Source organism: Ornithodoros turicata, chromosome 3, assembly GCF_037126465.1.
Source record: "Ornithodoros turicata isolate Travis chromosome 3, ASM3712646v1, whole genome shotgun sequence".
NCBI lineage: Eukaryota > Metazoa > Arthropoda > Arachnida > Ixodida > Argasidae > Ornithodoros > Ornithodoros turicata.
Genome location: NC_088203.1, coordinates 27,568,095 through 27,585,770, shown reverse-complemented (window position 1 = coordinate 27,585,770; position 17,676 = coordinate 27,568,095). Strand labels below are relative to the sequence as shown.

The 17,676-nt window shown below is 46.0% G+C and overlaps 1 protein-coding gene across 4 annotated transcripts in view; it reads left to right on the top strand.

Annotated features, from left to right (window-relative positions):
* The window catches only part of LOC135388331 (GRIP1-associated protein 1-like), a 56,640-nt gene that overhangs the window by 23,416 nt on the left and 15,548 nt on the right, over nt 1-17,676 (top strand). For all 4 annotated transcript variants that reach the window (XM_064617814.1, XM_064617813.1, XM_064617815.1 and 1 more), the window contains exons 12-17: nt 1,214-1,348; nt 1,423-1,518; nt 4,754-4,900; nt 5,077-5,301; nt 6,445-6,576; nt 8,755-8,857. In XM_064617814.1, the coding sequence (XP_064473884.1) occupies nt 1,214-1,348; nt 1,423-1,518; nt 4,754-4,900; nt 5,077-5,301; nt 6,445-6,576; nt 8,755-8,857 (838 nt within the window). The remainder of the gene's footprint in view (nt 1-1,213; nt 1,349-1,422; nt 1,519-4,753; nt 4,901-5,076; nt 5,302-6,444; nt 6,577-8,754; nt 8,858-17,676) is intronic.

Sequence of the window (17,676 nt, the reverse complement as noted above, 5' to 3'; positions counted from 1 at the left end):
CGTATGATAAGAGCTGAATTTTACATGGTTGTGCTGCAGAGTAATTTAAATGCTTACTGGTAAACTGTGAAAAAGTTTGTGACTGCAGCATAGTTTTCAAAGTGTCTATTCTTGTTCTGAATTTTTGAGTGCCCTTACCACTTAATACTCGCTAATTATTCAGTTCTCGAAAATGCCTTGGTGAGTGCGGAATACAAATTGGCTTACGGTATGAATTCTGCTTTGCATGGTTAGTAGGGGTGTGCGAATATTCGAGTTCCCGAATTCGAATTGAATATCAAACGCTCGAACTATTTGATTCACGAATCGAATATCCAATATTCGAATCTTCGAATATTCGACTATTCCACGAACATGAACGACACAACCTGAAAGTGGGCTTCACCTGATGCTTCTGTGCATGAGGTGAAGCCTGCTTTACAAAATTGCCCTTGCTGCAGGACCAACACAGGCGGGACGGTGTTTAGTTTCAGATAACATTATCGAAAGTTAGTTTTGTCGACATCGTCTGTGGAAGGGGTGGTGCCCCTCCCACATACAGTTTAGCGGTGCCGACAAGGGACTTTGATTTGATGTCTGTGAGGTTGCCTTTAAAAGGTTAGAACTCTTGAATAATGACTACAGCCCACGAACAAGGATGTGTCTTAAAGATGTCCTTTACGTCTAAAATTTCAGTAGTGCAACTTCCTAAGGCGAGTGCAAGAAACTAAAGAGTGTTCATAGCAAAGCTGAGGCAGGATGCCAATTCGTTTGTTTCACAAATGACCTGTGGTTGCCTGAAGAAATTACAGCCTCATCCGTGTAACATGCTACTGCCTGACATAAAATTTTGAAATGAAGGTAACCACTCCAGTACTCCAGTAAGTGTAGGCTCACCTGGAAAGCAGGAAGCACTCTCATGTAAAATTAAAGAGTAGGGGCTTTAAACAGAAGAATTGCATGTCTCTCTTGTGACAGTTAATGCCAGAAAAATTACACTAAAGCCATGGGCTACAAAATGGAAACTTTTAGTGCGAAAGTCACATATTGTAGATTTTGCACGGATATTCGATATTTGATTCAGTGTTCGGAATTTTTTCCCCCATTCGATTTGATATTCGATTCGACTTCAAATATTCGGATTCGCACACCCCTAATGGTTAGTATTGCACTAGAGCCGCAAAACGCAGCTTGCATGTTTACAGACCTCACAGAACAATATTTTTTCCTATAGTTGAATAGTGCATCTACTGAAATGATGCAACAAGTCATAGCCGAGAAGGCATCATTGGAGACTGCACTTGCAGAAGCGCTGCAAAGGCATGAGAGGGCAGAAACTGAGCTCAGTTCAGCCCTCAAGATGAACGAGGTACGTTTTTGCATTTCCACCGTTCAGTGTTTCTACGCATCTGTACTGAGGAAGTTTTATTTAAATTTGAGCAGGAAATGGGAGCCAGAATCATTCTCCTACAAAACACCATAGAGGGCCTGGAAGACGCATCGAGGAGCAGCGCAATGGCAGCATCAGAGGCTAACAAGGTGAGCATTGTTTTCTTACGCTTGCTTGACGTGTTGAATCACGTTCTTGCTTTTGGAAGCCTGAAGCTGCCAAGACAGTTACAGTCCAGCAAGATGTCAAAACGAGCTCTTAATTGTGCAATGTTGCAGGTCATCCTTGCTAATAGACCATATGCAAAACATAATAAAATTTCAGTGTTGTGCATGTGTGAATATACAGTGAAACCTACATCTAACGCTATCGGCGGTTATCTCTAATTTAATTGTTATGCGAGGGTATCGCTACAGGAGGGTATCGCTACCAATGTCAGCGCCATCCTATGGAAGTTGAGCGCTGCGCGCCGGACGCCACAAAAGAGGGTGGAAACACCAATATCTTATGGAAAATAGCTCGTTTGCTTTGATTGCATTCGGTTGCCGTTGTACATGCACACAACATCACGTTCAAATGTGCCGAGGCTCACAACGTAATGAGCAAGCATGATAGCTCCACGATAGCGAGCTCCATGATAAAGTTCTTAACAACGTCGACAGGACGAAGTGTGCTTACGCATGCGTCAGCTTTTTTGTACGCACACTTTCGGATCATTTTACGCTTCTTACCTGCGCTGTCACATGTGATAGGCCGTACTTTTACACGATGGATGCCACCGTTCTTCCACGGTGATGATCCTCGATGATCGCTACCTTAAAGGGGCCATAGACAGGTATACGAGGTGCGCATTTCTTTTTGTTGTAGTATTGCAACTTAGGCAGTGAAAGCTCTTTGCAATTACTAGTGCTCGAAACCAAAAGGCGCTTGCATAAGGATGAAATATTCAGTGTATCCTTTCGCTTTCTAGCTCCGTCCTATGCTCTAACTTTACGTCATATTGACGTGTCGCTTTCTTCACCAATTACGATCGAGGGTTCTACGTGTGATTTTATTTCACTCGCAAAAATGGACTAGATGAATGTGAGTCTTATTCTACTCAAAATTTAAACAGTTACAACCTCAAACTGGAAAAGAAATGCGTTGAATTTACGTATCACACGTGTGTAAGCCAAAAGTTGTGTTCGACTGTAAACAGAGGGCGCCCCGGGTCCACGCGGAGGCTGATAAGAGGAGCCGAGAATCTGAGAAAGAGCGAGGGGCGACGGACGGAAAAGAGGGAGAGAGTGCTACGCATGAGGAACAAGGAGAGGACCCTTGTTGAGAGTGGGGTGGACCCTGTACATGGTGTGACTGAAAAAACGAGCAGAAGATTGGTGTGTGCAAGATGGACGTGAGTACCGTTGACTGGAACAACGGCGTGGTGTGTGGTTAAAAGCGTCTCGGTCAGGCACGAAAAAGGACGAGGCCAGCAACAGACTCAGACATGTATGATCCGCTTCGTGTAATAAACGCCATTTTGGTACGCTTACACGTGCACTACGTTTTCCACGCAGCGCACTGCGAGTGTGAATGAATATCAGGCGCTACAGTTCCGGAATCTAGGTATGTGCATGATGGATCATCTTCGTCATCTTCGAATGGTTGCCGTACTTTGATTTGAGCCATGCAGCATCGCATCACCAGCTCGTGTGGCACAGTGTTTAGTGTGCTGGCCATGTCACGTCGTGACTGGGAGGTACCCAGGTTCGAATTGTGTCACATGATAGCAGCCCAGTTGCTGACATTTGCACCAGCCAAAGATGTTGGAGATGTCAAGACGCTGAATTTCGGAACCACAGAGCGCAAAATGTAGTTCCACACAAACAAACGGAGCACTCCGCCTCACAGCTGATAATGAAGCATGTTTATTGGCTGGTAATTTGAAACGTCATGTTCGGAGCTCGGCCCCCCCGATTGGACGGCAAAAGGCTACGTAGCCATGTGACGTATGCGTGGTGGAGAGAGGTGCGCTGGTTACTCATCTTTGAAAGCATTTATATATGGGTCACTGAGCTGGCACGAGCCGAACGAAATGTGTATATTTGGGAACGTGTATATTTGGGTATTATGACCTGCATTCTTTCATGGAGTAACATTATTTGTTAAATGTTTGGCGGCCTGTTTACGGCCCCTTTAACACCCAATCTATCGCTTTTCGTTTCTACGGCTGGGTCGCCATTGTTGACAGAGGTATTGATAATGTGTCAAAGCAGGAAGCGGCAGCAAAAACGTTGTGAACAGCAGGTCACCAGAGTACGACTGACCATCTCCAAAGGAAATCCTGAGTTCCCTTGCGGGACTTTCGTACCGAAAAAGGTGCAAGGGTACATTGTACATCCTCCTGATGTTCCGCTCCCACATTGTCTTATAATTCGCAGAAGGGTGCAAAGCCGGACAGCGCGTTGCAGAAGTTGGTCTGTGAGCGTGAGGGCATCAGATATCGCTTTACGAATACTCAGAACGGCAAACTTTATCATTATGCACAGGTCCGTTCTCCATGCAGACAGTCTATATTTTGATGGTAAAAGTGAAAACGATTGTTGTACGGGGTATATCGTTGCACGAGGGATCGTTGTGTGCGGGGTCTACTGTACATACAAATGTGTGGGTGTATGTACACAGAAATGTGTTTCCTCCTCCCAAATTTTTTTTAGGGAGCATGAGGATATGAAGTCCAGTGCATGTCAGGAGCCTTGGTTAACCCTGGTTGGGGCGACCCGGGAACATCGGTTGTAGCTGAACACCGGCTCTGTGCACTCTGTCCTTGAACCTGGTTTCATCCTTCAAAAACGCAACAGATGAACTTGCTTGTTACCCTGCAGAAATTCAGATTTTGTGTGTGTGTGCATGTTTCAAGTATGCTGTCCTTGGATAGTATCGCACAATTCCCAGTTGATCTGTTTGAGCTTGTAGTGTTGGACAGTGATGATACTGCAAATTTTGGATAAACTACGGCAATAACACTTCGGCGGTGCAGTCTGACGGCGATCAGATTTGGGCTTCACTGTCTTAGTCTCGCTAAAGTACTGCGACCAGACTACGGCTTCCTTAATCCCACGGAAACTAACCTTGCGAAAGTAACCTGTGCTAAGTTGGTCTAACCCGATATTAGGCAGAGCCAAACATTGCCGCCTCCTCCTCCTCCTCCTCCTCCTCCTCCTCCTCCTCCTCTCGACTTGGTAGAAGTGCTGTTGCCGTAGTTTAGCCCAAATGTATAGGGACATGGTACGAAATCTTCATCTGAATGTGCTGTTGCTGTTCGCACCACAGATACATGTCTGTTGAAGTAGAAATGTATAAACGGGAGACAAACTTGTACACGTATGGTACTAACTTGTTCAGGTAGCCGAGAAACGTCGACAGCTAGTGGAGGAAATAGGAGCTCACCTTCTAGAAGAGGAAACAAAGCACAGGGAAGCAGTGCAGAAACTCACAGACGAATATAACACTACAACTCAGGCCCTTCAAGCTCAGCTGGAAGCTGAGAAGGTGAGGATACGATGTCATGCATTTGTTACAGGGGTGAAAGCTATCATAAAGTTGGGAGGCTGCCACATTGTGCATGTTTCACTGTGTTCTTCCATGAATGTCGTTAGCTGTGCCTGTGTGACCATACATAAAGCCTGTACACTGATACCAAACCCATCACATTCTGATTCAAACAGACAAAGACAGTTCGGTTGAAGGAAGCGGAAGCAGCTGTGGAGAATTACAGGGCTGCCATGCTTTCCCTGAGAGAAGAAGTGACAAACCTCCGGGACAATGCGCTGCAGCACATGAGGGACATGCAAGCTGACATCGACAGATACAAATCGGAAACGGAAGAGTGCATGTCCACTTTTCAACAAGATGGGGCCAAACTGAAAGCTGCAATGGAAGAAAAAGTCAAGGTTAGTGACTTGCTGTATCCTCACCTCAATGGAGTTATGTGTAAAGTGCCTGTCTGTTTTGATGCACAGTGAAGAATCCATAGAGCCATGCAGAACCATGTAAACAATCTTTCCAATTGTTTATATGGCTGACATGTAAAAAAATATAATGTAAAGTCTTGGTGTTCCAGTTTGGTCTACGGTAAAACCAACTAAATTAGTGTACTACTTAACTTAAGTTTTAGTTATTAGACCACAATGCAATTTGACTAATCTATTTTATTAAATAAAAGTTGTCAAAGTAAATTCTATGCCTAAACACCTTGCAGGCCTCTCCAACAGGGAGTCCCCCTAATTTTCCCCCAAAGTACTTGCTATGTTTTTGCATATACTATCTGGGTATATGTTAGCAAAAACATATTCCTCAGTAGATATATTCCATTGAACATAACTTGTCAGATAACATGACTAAAAAATATGGTTGAAATCGCTTATGGTGCTCCCAACCAGAGCGTTGAACCGAAACAGTTTTTTGGGTTTGTTTTGGGTTCGGGTTCAGCCATAAAGGTTCAGTTCTGGTTCAGATCCTGGGTTCACATATATCGATTCGCTTAACCGGTTCAGAGGTTATAAACCGGTTTGAAACCAGTGTTCTAATATGCTACAAAATTATTGGTAGCCACTAAAATTGATACAAGATCTTTCAGTTACCTTTTTTTGTGCATTCATTTCTTCTTTTTTACCAACGGGACCCTCTTTCATCCCTTCCCTGAGCAACGTGCCGTCAACCTAGGCATGCAGACCCCTCGAATCCCCACATCACCCCCCCACCACACACCAACCTGACCGAACCGGTATACCAAACCGGTATCCAAAGTTTTTAGGTCTGTTCAGTTCCGGTTCAGCTCCAAGATCGCACTAGTAATTATGGTTCAGTTCTGGTTCAGTTCCAGATAAAAATATCGGTTAATTCCAGTTTTTGGTTTTGGTTTGGTTCAACGCTCTCCTCCCAACAGAATTGTGGAGCAGAGTGGTTTTGCTACCGCACTGTAAATAGTGTTCCAAAAGGTATAACAAAACATGCGAAAAGGTAAAACAAGAACATGTTCTGTGAACTCTTGCACATGTGCTACAGGCATTAATACAAAAATGTGCTGCTTGCAGGATTTGACTATCCAGCTAGAGATCTGTAATAGTCAAAAATGTGAATTTGAGGAAGAAGTCAAAAAGCTGAAGCAGGAAATAAAAGACAGCATAGAGGACAGGAAGATTCAAGACAAGAAAGGATTGTCAATGGTGAGAGATCTCAATGTTTGAATGCAAGGTAATGGTGATACCACCCACCAGGAACGCGAACCATAATAGCAAACAAACGAATCCACTGAAACTGTAGGTGCATTCCTTCGCTCTGCTCCCACGCTAACTAACTTACTTACTTGTAAGAAGGTACCGAGAAAATGTAGAAGAGTTGTGAATTGAATGTGCTAATACAGTCGCCAACCGATTTTTACTGCTTGACGAAGAAACTTCTGCTGCTACGCGTTGAAGAATTTATGCCAGAGAAACCTGTGAAAAAAAATTCTTCACTGTGTGGTAAAAATAACTCCTGTGTTGGGATTGGAAATGCTGGTGAAACAGACAGAGTGGGCTGTACGAATATTCGAAGTATTCGATATTTGTCTCGAATAATGGCTCAATGTATTCGATATTCGAACTGAATAGCCTTTTGTCGAATAGTTCTAATATATTCGAAGTGGAAAATATCACTTCAAGAGCGCCGACGGCAGCATTTTGATAGTTTCAGTTTCACTACGCTGGATTTGGCGGATTGTCTTTCGAGGATTTCCAGACAAAGCCAATCCAAAGTCAGTGCTATTTCAATCCGCAGTCGCCCACAACCACGTGACCACATGCTCGCTCCGCAGTTCTCTCCGCAGCAACGGACCAACAGCAGCCTCGTTGACGGTTGTTCGTGCGTCTGCGTTGTGTTGCTTTGTCCTGTTGTTACTGCATCGATGGCATGCTGCATGTGGGTAACTGATACAGTTTCAAACCGACAGAACCGCTCCAAGGATGAGTTCCGTATGGCGTTTCTTCACGAAACTCTCCGCGTCGGAGGCGATGTGCAACATTTGCTATACCCGATTGAAGACCCCTTCAGGCAAGTCTACTCCAGTGAGCAACCACCTCGAGAGAATTCCGGGCCTGTATGAGTAGGTAGAAAGAGAAAAAGTAGCCAGAAGGTTCCAAACGAGTGAACACCGAAAGATTTTGCAAAGCGAAACTATGGGCCAACAACCGAAAGTGACTGACTGTTTTTCTCCCAAACTGGAACCAACTGATATCAGAGCAAAAGGAATGACGAAAAGGATCGCTCTGTTCATACCATGTGGCCTGCACAGCTTCAGCATCGTGCAGGAAAAAGGGTTCCGCGATATGATTGAATACACCATGCCTGGGTACCAGATACCCTCTAGACCCACGTTTGCAAGAACGATAATACCGAAAATGTATGCTTCGATGAAAGAAGAGGTGAATGAACTCTCATTCTGACTGAATGAGAGGAGAATGCACTGCGTTACGTAGTACTTCAATATCGTGTGATATCTGTCAGCCAATCGGGAGCAGACTCCCACTTTGTCCTCAGCGAATGTCGAGTGTCACCACTTTTCAGTTTCTAGAAGCGTTCAGAATTAATTACCAGTACGAAAAGGATGGAGAACTTTGAGGTGATGACTTGCAAGATCAGCGTGATGGTGTCTTGAAACATGGTTCAAGGAACCATGATGCAAACATATTGCACTTCACGGTTCCTTTAGCAAGTCATCCCTAACCGTTTCAATTAGGGGTGTGTGAGTACTCGAATAGTGAGTACTCGATTGATATTCGCAAAAGAAATTTGCTATTCTCAATTGCCAAATAATTTTCGAGCATCTGCCAGCAGGCAGAGACGCATGCGAAGACACCCGAGCGCGTGGAGCGCGAGACATTATCGCTGCGTGGTTTCGTCAGTGCGCATGAGCTTCCTCCTCGCCCTCACTCCTGTCATGAAACAAGACGATGTGAAGTGCATGACACGCGCGGAAGCCATGAGTCGCGCGGGACATGGCAGACGTGATGTCCGATTCAGTGCGTTGACTTGAGAAAGCGACCGATGATGGATGCGGTCGTGAAGTTGTGCAGGAAGCGCCATATGGAACTGCTTCCAGAAAGAATCTGCACTTTCTGCCACTTGCCATCAGTGCTCTGCATGCATCAAGACACCATCGGGGTCCACAATTAGCCCTATGAACCATCTGAAGCGGCATTACCTAATTTAGCAAATTTGTTTTCAAGGTCTGGTTGTGCAAAGTGTGCAGGCCCTCAGAACTGCGTGACATGTAATTTACAATTTCCTGTGGGAAAAAAGCGAGGCTTTCAATATCTATGCAATAATGAGAATTCAATTAAAATTTTTGTTTCTCATATCTCCAGGTGAAAGAGTTAAAGCGTCAGTTGCAGACAGAAAGGAGGAGGGCTGACAGGCTCCAGGAGCGATTGCAGGAACTGCTCAATGAACCAGGCTTAGGCCGATCAGGTTTGAAAATTTTATTTTCTAGTTTAATAGTTTTTTTCTGCCCATTGGTTATTCTGTTCAGCGTGTGTTTGTCAAGGTGGAAGTCTTAGTAATGGGGGAGAAATGTAAGATCAAAGAAAGGAAAACTGCTTATGTGTTTCCAAAATATTTTTTATTTGTTATGTATTGTATTTGACTACATATAATTAGGGAATGACTTTTTCGGGTTAAACCCGATTCCGCCCGGTTATTCCCCCCTGAACTGACCTCCGACCAATTCGGGTTAAACGCGATTTCTCCTCGAATTCCAGTCACCATGAAATCCTCAAGTGACGTTTCCACTGAAGACGAACACAGGTCGCCACGTGTAACACATGTAAGAATGGGTCACTTACGGTCCGAGCAATACACCCGTATGTGTCAACGCTGTCTATGCCTTCGGGGATTACCGCTGGAAGGTCGCGATCCCGCCACAAAAAAAAAGACAACAACAACAAAAGAACAAAAAAGAGAGATTAGGAGAGGACTTAATAGACACGAGGAGAAACAAAAACACCCGATAACACCCGGAGGCACAATTATCGCCCGATTTCTCCTCGAATTACAGATTTAAAAATAGCACCCCTGAGAAAGGCATTTAACCCGAAAAAGTCACTCCCTACATATAATGCAAGGAGTTTTTTTTACCTTAAAGGTGTACAGAGGGCCATCCAAAAATTTCAGATGAAGACGTCTGATGAAAGTGTGTGTGTGTCATTTTACAGAATAGCGCGAAAGGTTTTGATGTGTGCAATTTGTTTCACAGGAAAAAACTCACATAAACATAGCATAAACATAGCTCCGTGCGTTCACCCTTAACTCGTCACTCCAGGGGAGCTATTCTCGATGAAGTAATGCGTGCATTACTTCGCTTGCAAGCTATCATTGATCGCCGAGCAAAGAAGGCGTGAAGATACCTCACGCGCACGCAACCAATGCTAAAACAATTAAGCATGCAGTTGCATTGTTGCACTAGGCGACCGCCTTACGAGACCGCCCTTGCATTTCGTTGCCGGAAACGGAAGAGCACAATGCAAAGGAAAGATTTGTGGAAATACGTAAGAGTGTAGCAATATGCAACTTAATTGCGACGAGAGAATTTGCTCGGACTTGTAAGAGCTAAAGAGAAGAAAATATGTGAATGTGAGCGCATTGCATTACAAAGTTGCTGACAGTATGGTGGTGCTCGCGCGTGAAATTTGGCTGCAATTTTCAACAAACCGAGTGGCGCGAAGAGCGCCAACAAAATTTGTGCAAGTGTAATGGCCGTTGGAGCGATTGCTAGCTCTTGCCTTGTGAACACCGTCGCAGTTTTCACAAATTTTTTAGGACATTCCTCTATAATTCACTCGTTTGACAAATACACAATAGTTCTGAATACACAAATCGCTGTGTGCGGGCATCGTCGCGCGCATGGAACCGCATTCTCGCGAGCTCGGGCCATCGACAGTGACCATCGAAGTGACCATGCATAGCCGCATAGCCAATGCCTTTTTTATTTCCCTTGAGAATCAGCGTTTGCCAAGTTCTTCGAATGGGAGGACATCCGCCCCCCCCCCCCTACACACACGCACCCTAATACCCCCCTTAAATTTTGTGACATTTTACAATACTTCGTCAAAAGCGTGTAAAAGTACCCCCCCCCCCCCCCCCCCCCCCCGGAGGGAGGAACTAAATTCTGTGTAAACTACTGAGACCATCCCTTTGCTTGCACGACGTTACATCGGAGAAACGGCTCATCGGAGATGTTGTGTGGTGAAGCACATCGGACGTGCGGTGCTATGTGGTGAAGTACGAACCAACAACAACATACACCGGTGTTCATTACCCCAAACAAATGCAGTGTACGCCACCGTTGAGTCGTAAAAACAGTTGCCGAACAAGATATAACGCCATAACCCAAGGTATGTATGCTATGTCGATCATACCGCCGTCCTTGATCAAAGTAATGCACCCCCTATGCTGCCTTACTTTTCTGCGTTAAAAGTGATGCCGTACGTCATTGCTTACGTCAAAATGACGTATGGCCTAACACGATGTTGGCTTGTGTCTGCCGGCTAGGGAAAATCTAGGGACAACTCCTCGATGTAATGTTGTAAAAGTCAAAGCGTAAGGTGTGGCGCTACTGTATCGCTTTGGAAATCTTCACATGCATGTCTACATAAAGGACTCTCTGCAAGTTTTTGCTGAAACTGTAAAGCTGGAAATAAAATGTTCTCATGAACGGCTTTCTCATGAACGTTTCTACGCAGCATTACGATTTCGATTGCGTTTTGCTGCCACATTTATTACATCTTGTACGTAGCTCCACCTCGTTACGTTCTCTTACAACAGAGCATGCCACTGCAAAGAATGTACTTCGAAATGACTTCGCTAGGGACAAATGTCCCTAGAAATGGGCGGGGCGTTCGGGCGGAGCGTGTCGCGTGGACCCAACCCAAGAGCTCGTGACGTGCAAGTAATGCACGCATCGAGATCATCGATGTTTCATCGAGAATAGCTCCCCAGGTATAATGAGGATGAGAAGGTATGATGACACGTCACCAATGACGTTATAAGGAGAACTCGTTCTGGTTCGCCGGTCAGTGGGGGTCAGCGCCTTGTCCTTTTGCCGCCGTAAACCAGTTTTGCCAGTTCTCCCGGAGAATTGGGGATAGAAGGAGCGGCCAAATCATTACCGAGCCAGGAGCAAGGCTTTTTCAGAACCCCGAACAGCGGAGTAGCAGACGACAGCGGAGTAGCAGACAACATTTCTCTAGATCAATCAGCAAGCGTTATCCTTATAGCGTCAGCGTGAGGTTCCAGGCAGATCACAGGCTGGTACTGCTCCTCACCACCCTTGCGCACTGTCGCTTTTTGCGGCGTATTTTAAATTCAATTTCTGCGATAATTATGACTCTGTGGTGTGAATTACTTTGCATGGTGCATCTTACTGGCCTACTTAACAGATTTATAGGAAGAAGACAGGGTGTTAAAAATGACTTCTGTGCTACTTCAAGCATGAGACCTAAAAAATGGTGCCATATTATGCGCGGTGCCTTATAGCTGCACTCGCTATCACAAACCTCTTGCCATCAGCACTTCCAGTCAGCCCTTCCCGGCTCCACAGTGATTTGTGAACAGCAATGCATCACGTGACAAAGCAAGTACTGAGAGAGGACAATAGGAAAATGTGTTGCACTTTCACATGTGTGCTTTGCTGCTTTGGACGTGTGTGTTAGCAAAACCGAAAAAAAATTTAACATACCCTTGAGACATGTTGCGTACCCTGTTGCAATTAAAAAAGGCAAGCTATATTGGAAGCGTAGGCTTCCAATAATTCCTAATTAATTCATTAATAAAGGCTTCCAAGAACAGCCTTTGCCATTGCTACGCCTTTCACTGAGAAGTAGTTGCAGGGGTACTTGGACCTCTGAAACGTAACTTTGCCCATGTTTGAAGCAGCTTTTTCTTTGATGCGCTATTTTAAGTCGGCGTTGACAACGTTTGTGAGAAATGTGAAAGATGTCGCAAGTGGAAACACATGGGAGGCGTGCTGTTGAATTTGCCCACTTCCCGTAGACCACCCCTCAGGGAACGGCCATCGGGCGTGTTGACCCAAATCACGAAACGACTTACTTGCTACGAGAAGGAATGACATTTCGAGGTGAACACAATTACTTTTAGGTATTGCAGTTGGAAGAATATCAGTGAGGTCCCGAAGAAGTGTCAAATTTTACAAATGAGGCAACTTTGCGACAACTTTTAATGATTTTTAAGCTGGATGAAGGCAGATCCTAGAATCCTGAGGACCTAGGATTCACTGCGACCCACCACTAGCAGTATGTGAGAAGGAATCACCTGAATACGTTGATTGGTTAGGAAGATTTGTGGTGTCAAAAACTGTGTCAAAACGCTGTGGTCGCAACGTCCGCATCTGAATGATGATTAAATAACAAATAAGTACCAGCTATTTTCAACTAGTTCCACTGCCAATGTGCTTCCTGGGCACTAGGCTTTGATATATGTTTAAAAGAAAAAAAATCTAAGTGGTTGACCAGGCCACCCAGCTTGATTCGGCATGAAATCGCCCAGTACAGTCGAACCTCGTTATAGCGAAGGCTCACAGGAACCGCGAGTTAGTTCGTTGTATCCAAAATTCGTACGAAAAGAATGCCTCCAGAAAATGCAGGAGATTGCCGCTAAGCTACGAACAAGTGTGTGCACCACGCTGTGATACGATACAGTCAGGCTACAATACAAAATGAGCACTCAAAAAAGCATATTTATTTGAAAAAATCAGTTTTCACTTGTTGCCTCGTCGCGATAGCATTGCGCATGACAATGTCGCTCACTTTGTCGAGACAACAAAGTCCGTTGCAAACATCTGCTTCTGACGCCGTCGGGTGTTCCAAGAGGAAGTCCTTTAATGTCCGCACCATGCTAATCGCCTCGGCACTGGTTACGCGAGAGTTCTCTGTGCCTTCGTTATCGCTGTCACCGCAGTCACCGATTGCGTCAGCTCCAACCATCGCGTTTTGCGCGGTGACAGCAGCGATTATGTCACTGTCTGATAGCTCAGTTGCCACTACGACCTCGGCGGCGGCCGACACAAAATCGTGAAAAGTCACCTCCTCCACCATTTGCAGACTCTTCCACACGCTGTCTTCCACTTGGTGCCCAGCCTCGTTTGTTACCGATGTCGCCTCCGTGTCAACTTCCTCCACGATAGCCGCGAACCCGCCCTTCGCAAAACAGTTTCGGATTGTGGTGTGCGTGACGTCGTTCCACGCCCCGAACAACATCTCAATCGCAGTCCTTACGGTTATTGCTGTCGGGGGCCCGCTGCTGGTCAATGTCAAAGACCATCCTTGGCGCGAGCCTCTTCCGGTAGAGGCTTTTTAGCGACCAAGTGATGCCTTGGTCAAGGGGCTGTATCACTGACGTCGTATTCGGCGGCAAGAACATCAGCTTCACACAGCGCAAAGGTGTGGACACTTTATGTGCTGAACAGTTGTCCACAGATAGGAGCACACGTCTTCCTTGCCTGTCTATGTCACGATCAAAGGCGATAAGCCACTCCTCGAACAGCTGAGCCGTGATCCACGCCTTGCTGTTCACCCGATAGTCAATGGGTAGATGGTGGATGCCTTTGTATGACCGCGGTTTTCTTGATTTGCTGAACAGCAGAAGTTTCCGCTTGTCGGAGCCATCCATATTAGTTCTGCACAAGACGGTCAGGTGGTCCTTGCTTCACTTCCCACCGTGACATGTCTCTCCTTGCATTGCAAGTGAGTTATTCGGTAACAACTTGAAGAATACGCCAGTCTCGTCGGCGTTGTAAATATTCTTCTCGTTATACTCCCTAAGCAGTGGTTGCACCTTTTCAAGCCGATTTTGGCAGACTGCCTGGTCAACCTGCTGGATTCACCGGCGGTCACGTGGCAGGAGATCTTGTGGCAGGCCTTGAATCTTGTGCAGAAGATCTTGTGGCCAAGAAGAAGGCCAGGTCCATATCCTTTTTCTGCAGCAAGGCGCCTGAGATGGGTAGGTTCCTCGCCCTCACGTCTTTAATCCACGCCAGGAGCGCATCTTCGACGTCAGCGAACATTCACTTCCGCAACCTTTTTCGGGAACTTGCGAGGCAAGCCGTACCTTGAAAGCTTGCTCTCCGATGTTCTCCCTTGCTTTCGGAATCGTTGAAAGGGTGTCGGCAGGAATCCCGTACTTCTCGGTGACGTTCTTCTTTTTCGTGCCGCTGTCAACATCCTGCAGGATCTGCATTTTCATCTCCGAAGACAGCGCTTTCCGTTTGCGAGACATGGCGTACCAGTAGTCGAAGGTGTACCCGCGTTGTCCACACTGCCTGAAGTCAGAGGGAATGAATCATGCTACGCGTGGTCATGTGGGTGTGGGAGAACTGGGCTCTGATGTGGAGATGTGGCGAGGAGGAAGCGAGAGAATGCAGAGCGGAGCGCCAGGCTAGGACACGAACACTTATCGAGGTTATTCGCCTCGTCGGTGACACGTACGTGGCATCGCTAAACTCTGTGGATTAGTCATTCCGTAATAAGAAATTCGGGGCAAAAACTTTGCAATAACCGAGGATGGGATGAAAAGATGAGGAGATTACTTCGTTGTAGAAAAAAAATCCCCATAGAACCAAAGCATGGTCAACCAAGTGAAGAAAAAAAAAATCGTAATAACCGAAAATTCGCTGTAACCGACTTTGTTTTTATGAGGTTCGACTGTAATCATTTTCGGTTGCCCTCCCAGAAGATCACTTTCTCTCTGTTAAATGTGAGGGAGAATAAGAGCTGCTGCTCATTCTCCTGCACACACGGTGGAGAGCTGAACATTCCTGGCAATTGTGCTTCTCGAAGTACCCACTCTAGGTTGCATATACAGTAAAATCTCGTTAGTTCGGCCCCCGTTAATTCGGAATTTCGGATAATTCGGCTCCTCCAGCTGGTCCCGTCAGAAGTACCATGTATTTCTTTGGCAGGAAGCTCTCATTAATTCGTCAAAAAGTTCAGCGGGCTCCGCATAATTCGGACTTCGGGCCGGACAATCGGCTGTCACCAATGCGAAAAAGAGTGGCTCAGTAAACTCCCATTGAGATCCCAGCCGGAAAATCGGCTATCGCAAACGCAAAAATGAGCGGCGCAAGCTCCCATCGAGAGAGGTCATCACTCGATCTCTTTCTCTCTCCCCCTCTCATTGCACGCGCACCGCGCGCTGCCCTTCTTCGCTGCTTCTCGTGGCGTTCGTACCTCAATGGGAGCGTTCGGACTGCACATGGTCACGATTGCTCACTCAAAAATTGGAAAAAGTGGTGTTTAACTGCTTCCAACGTGGCGGATTTGTGCAATCTGGGGACCAACTGGATGCCCCAGAGGAAACTTTCGAGGCCGGCGTACAAGGGCGCTTTCGACTGCGTTCTTCCCCACACTATACTACTCGCTGACTATGTTTCCCTTGACGACGGCGTTGCCGTCGCTGGCCAGTTGCCAGACGAAGACAGCAGCAATTATATGTTGGGCACAAAACACGATGAATCCGACAGCGGAATCGACCGTGAGGAGGTGCCACGGCTGCCGCGTGTGGCCGCGCCCGTCTTTGAAGGACGCCACTGGGGCCCTAGGGGGCCCTAGCCCTACCTAGCCCTAGGGGGCCTAGCCCTACTGGGGCCCTCACCAACTTCTACGGCAGCCCCGATGGCGCCTTTGCTGAGGGACTCTGGGTGTCCAGAAACTCGTTATTCGCGTGGAAACATATGGTAAACAGGCAACTATTGACCAGTTCTTTCAGAAATAAACCTGTGTGAGTGCAGCGCGTGTAAAAAAAAAATAAAAGTAATCGTTTTTTGGCATAAATTCGTTATTTCAGAAACCCCGATAATTCGGATTTTGTTTCGGTTCCCTGAAATCCGAATTAACGAGATTTTGCTGTATTGTGATGGATTTAGATAAACCCACAGTTCGCTTCCTGTTTCATGTCAGAAAAAGTTACTTGAACTTGGCTATGTTCACCTTTATAGAGTAAATTTCTTTGAATTAATACTTGATCAAACCTGTCCGATACCACGTACAAGCTGCTGTTGCGAACCGCCGTATGGTAGCGATGGCCGGATCCCCAACACCCTGGACCGGAGTGCAGGCAGACAGACGACAAGATAACAGGAACAACATAGAAAGTGTATTTCGGGTTATGTACAAAGGGGATCTGCTTTGGCGGGACAGCGCGGCCGCTTAAATAGGAGACGTCCATGAGAATAAGGTCACAGCCTTGAAGTGGGTTCTCGGAATGGGGAATTCTATTCCCTTTTGACGAAGGTGCTTCTCTGGCTTGACCAAGATGGTTTCCGATGGACAGGGAGGTGGCCGAAAATGGCGAGTCGTAACACTGCGCACCGTGCGAATGAGTGGGTGGCACCCATTACTTCAATAAAAATTCAAATGAGTTTCATGAAAGAACATCTAAAGCAGGGCGCCGTCGGCATTAAAATGGGTGCTAGTACATTTTACAGTGGGCACCTTTACAGAAAAATCTGCCACCGAAACGGGTCATTTGTTGGAGTAATTAATTTGTTTTGGGTTACATATTTTTGTCATGGTTGGTCGCGCCGAAGCACAAAAGGACGTAATTCCTTGGTGGATAAGTGAGTGGAAGAGCATCCTTTTGCCCTTCGCCGTTAGAGCCGCTACAAAAATGTGTAAACCGAAACCAAAATTCCTCGAGTCCAAATGTCACTGTCGTCTGCTGCCGTGATGTCGAGAATCGTACTCGCTCCCGCTCCACAACATTCCCGAGGATGCCCTTGCTCTCATGGTCACATGGTACAACTCTGTCACGTGACGAACTTCTACTCGAGAGTTAGTTACGGAACACCCCCCCCCCAGCTCCCTTTTTTCCCTACTCCGAGCCTAACTTTCGTGTTTACAAAAAAATGACGCGGGACCTGTCTCTCTTGAGCTTCCTGTTATTGAACAAAGACTAGTTGCAAGTTCTTATTGACATTTTGGCTTGGCATTGACTCCTTGTGCATCTGCGATAAGTCCCACATGTTTTTTTTGTTTTTTTTTTTGCAAACCCAAAAGTTAGTCTTTGGAGCCGGGAAAAAAAAAAATCTGTTAGAAAAGTTGCAATCAACAGGTTTCGTGTTGTTGTATCGTCCACTACAACTTTCTCACTGCCATTTTGGCTCTGGTCCTTATAATTTAAAAATAGACTAATTAATTTGACTTAATTAATTACCAAAATAGTTCGCATATATTCACACCACTGGTAACACTTTGCAGTCCATCTTTTTGGTGTGCATT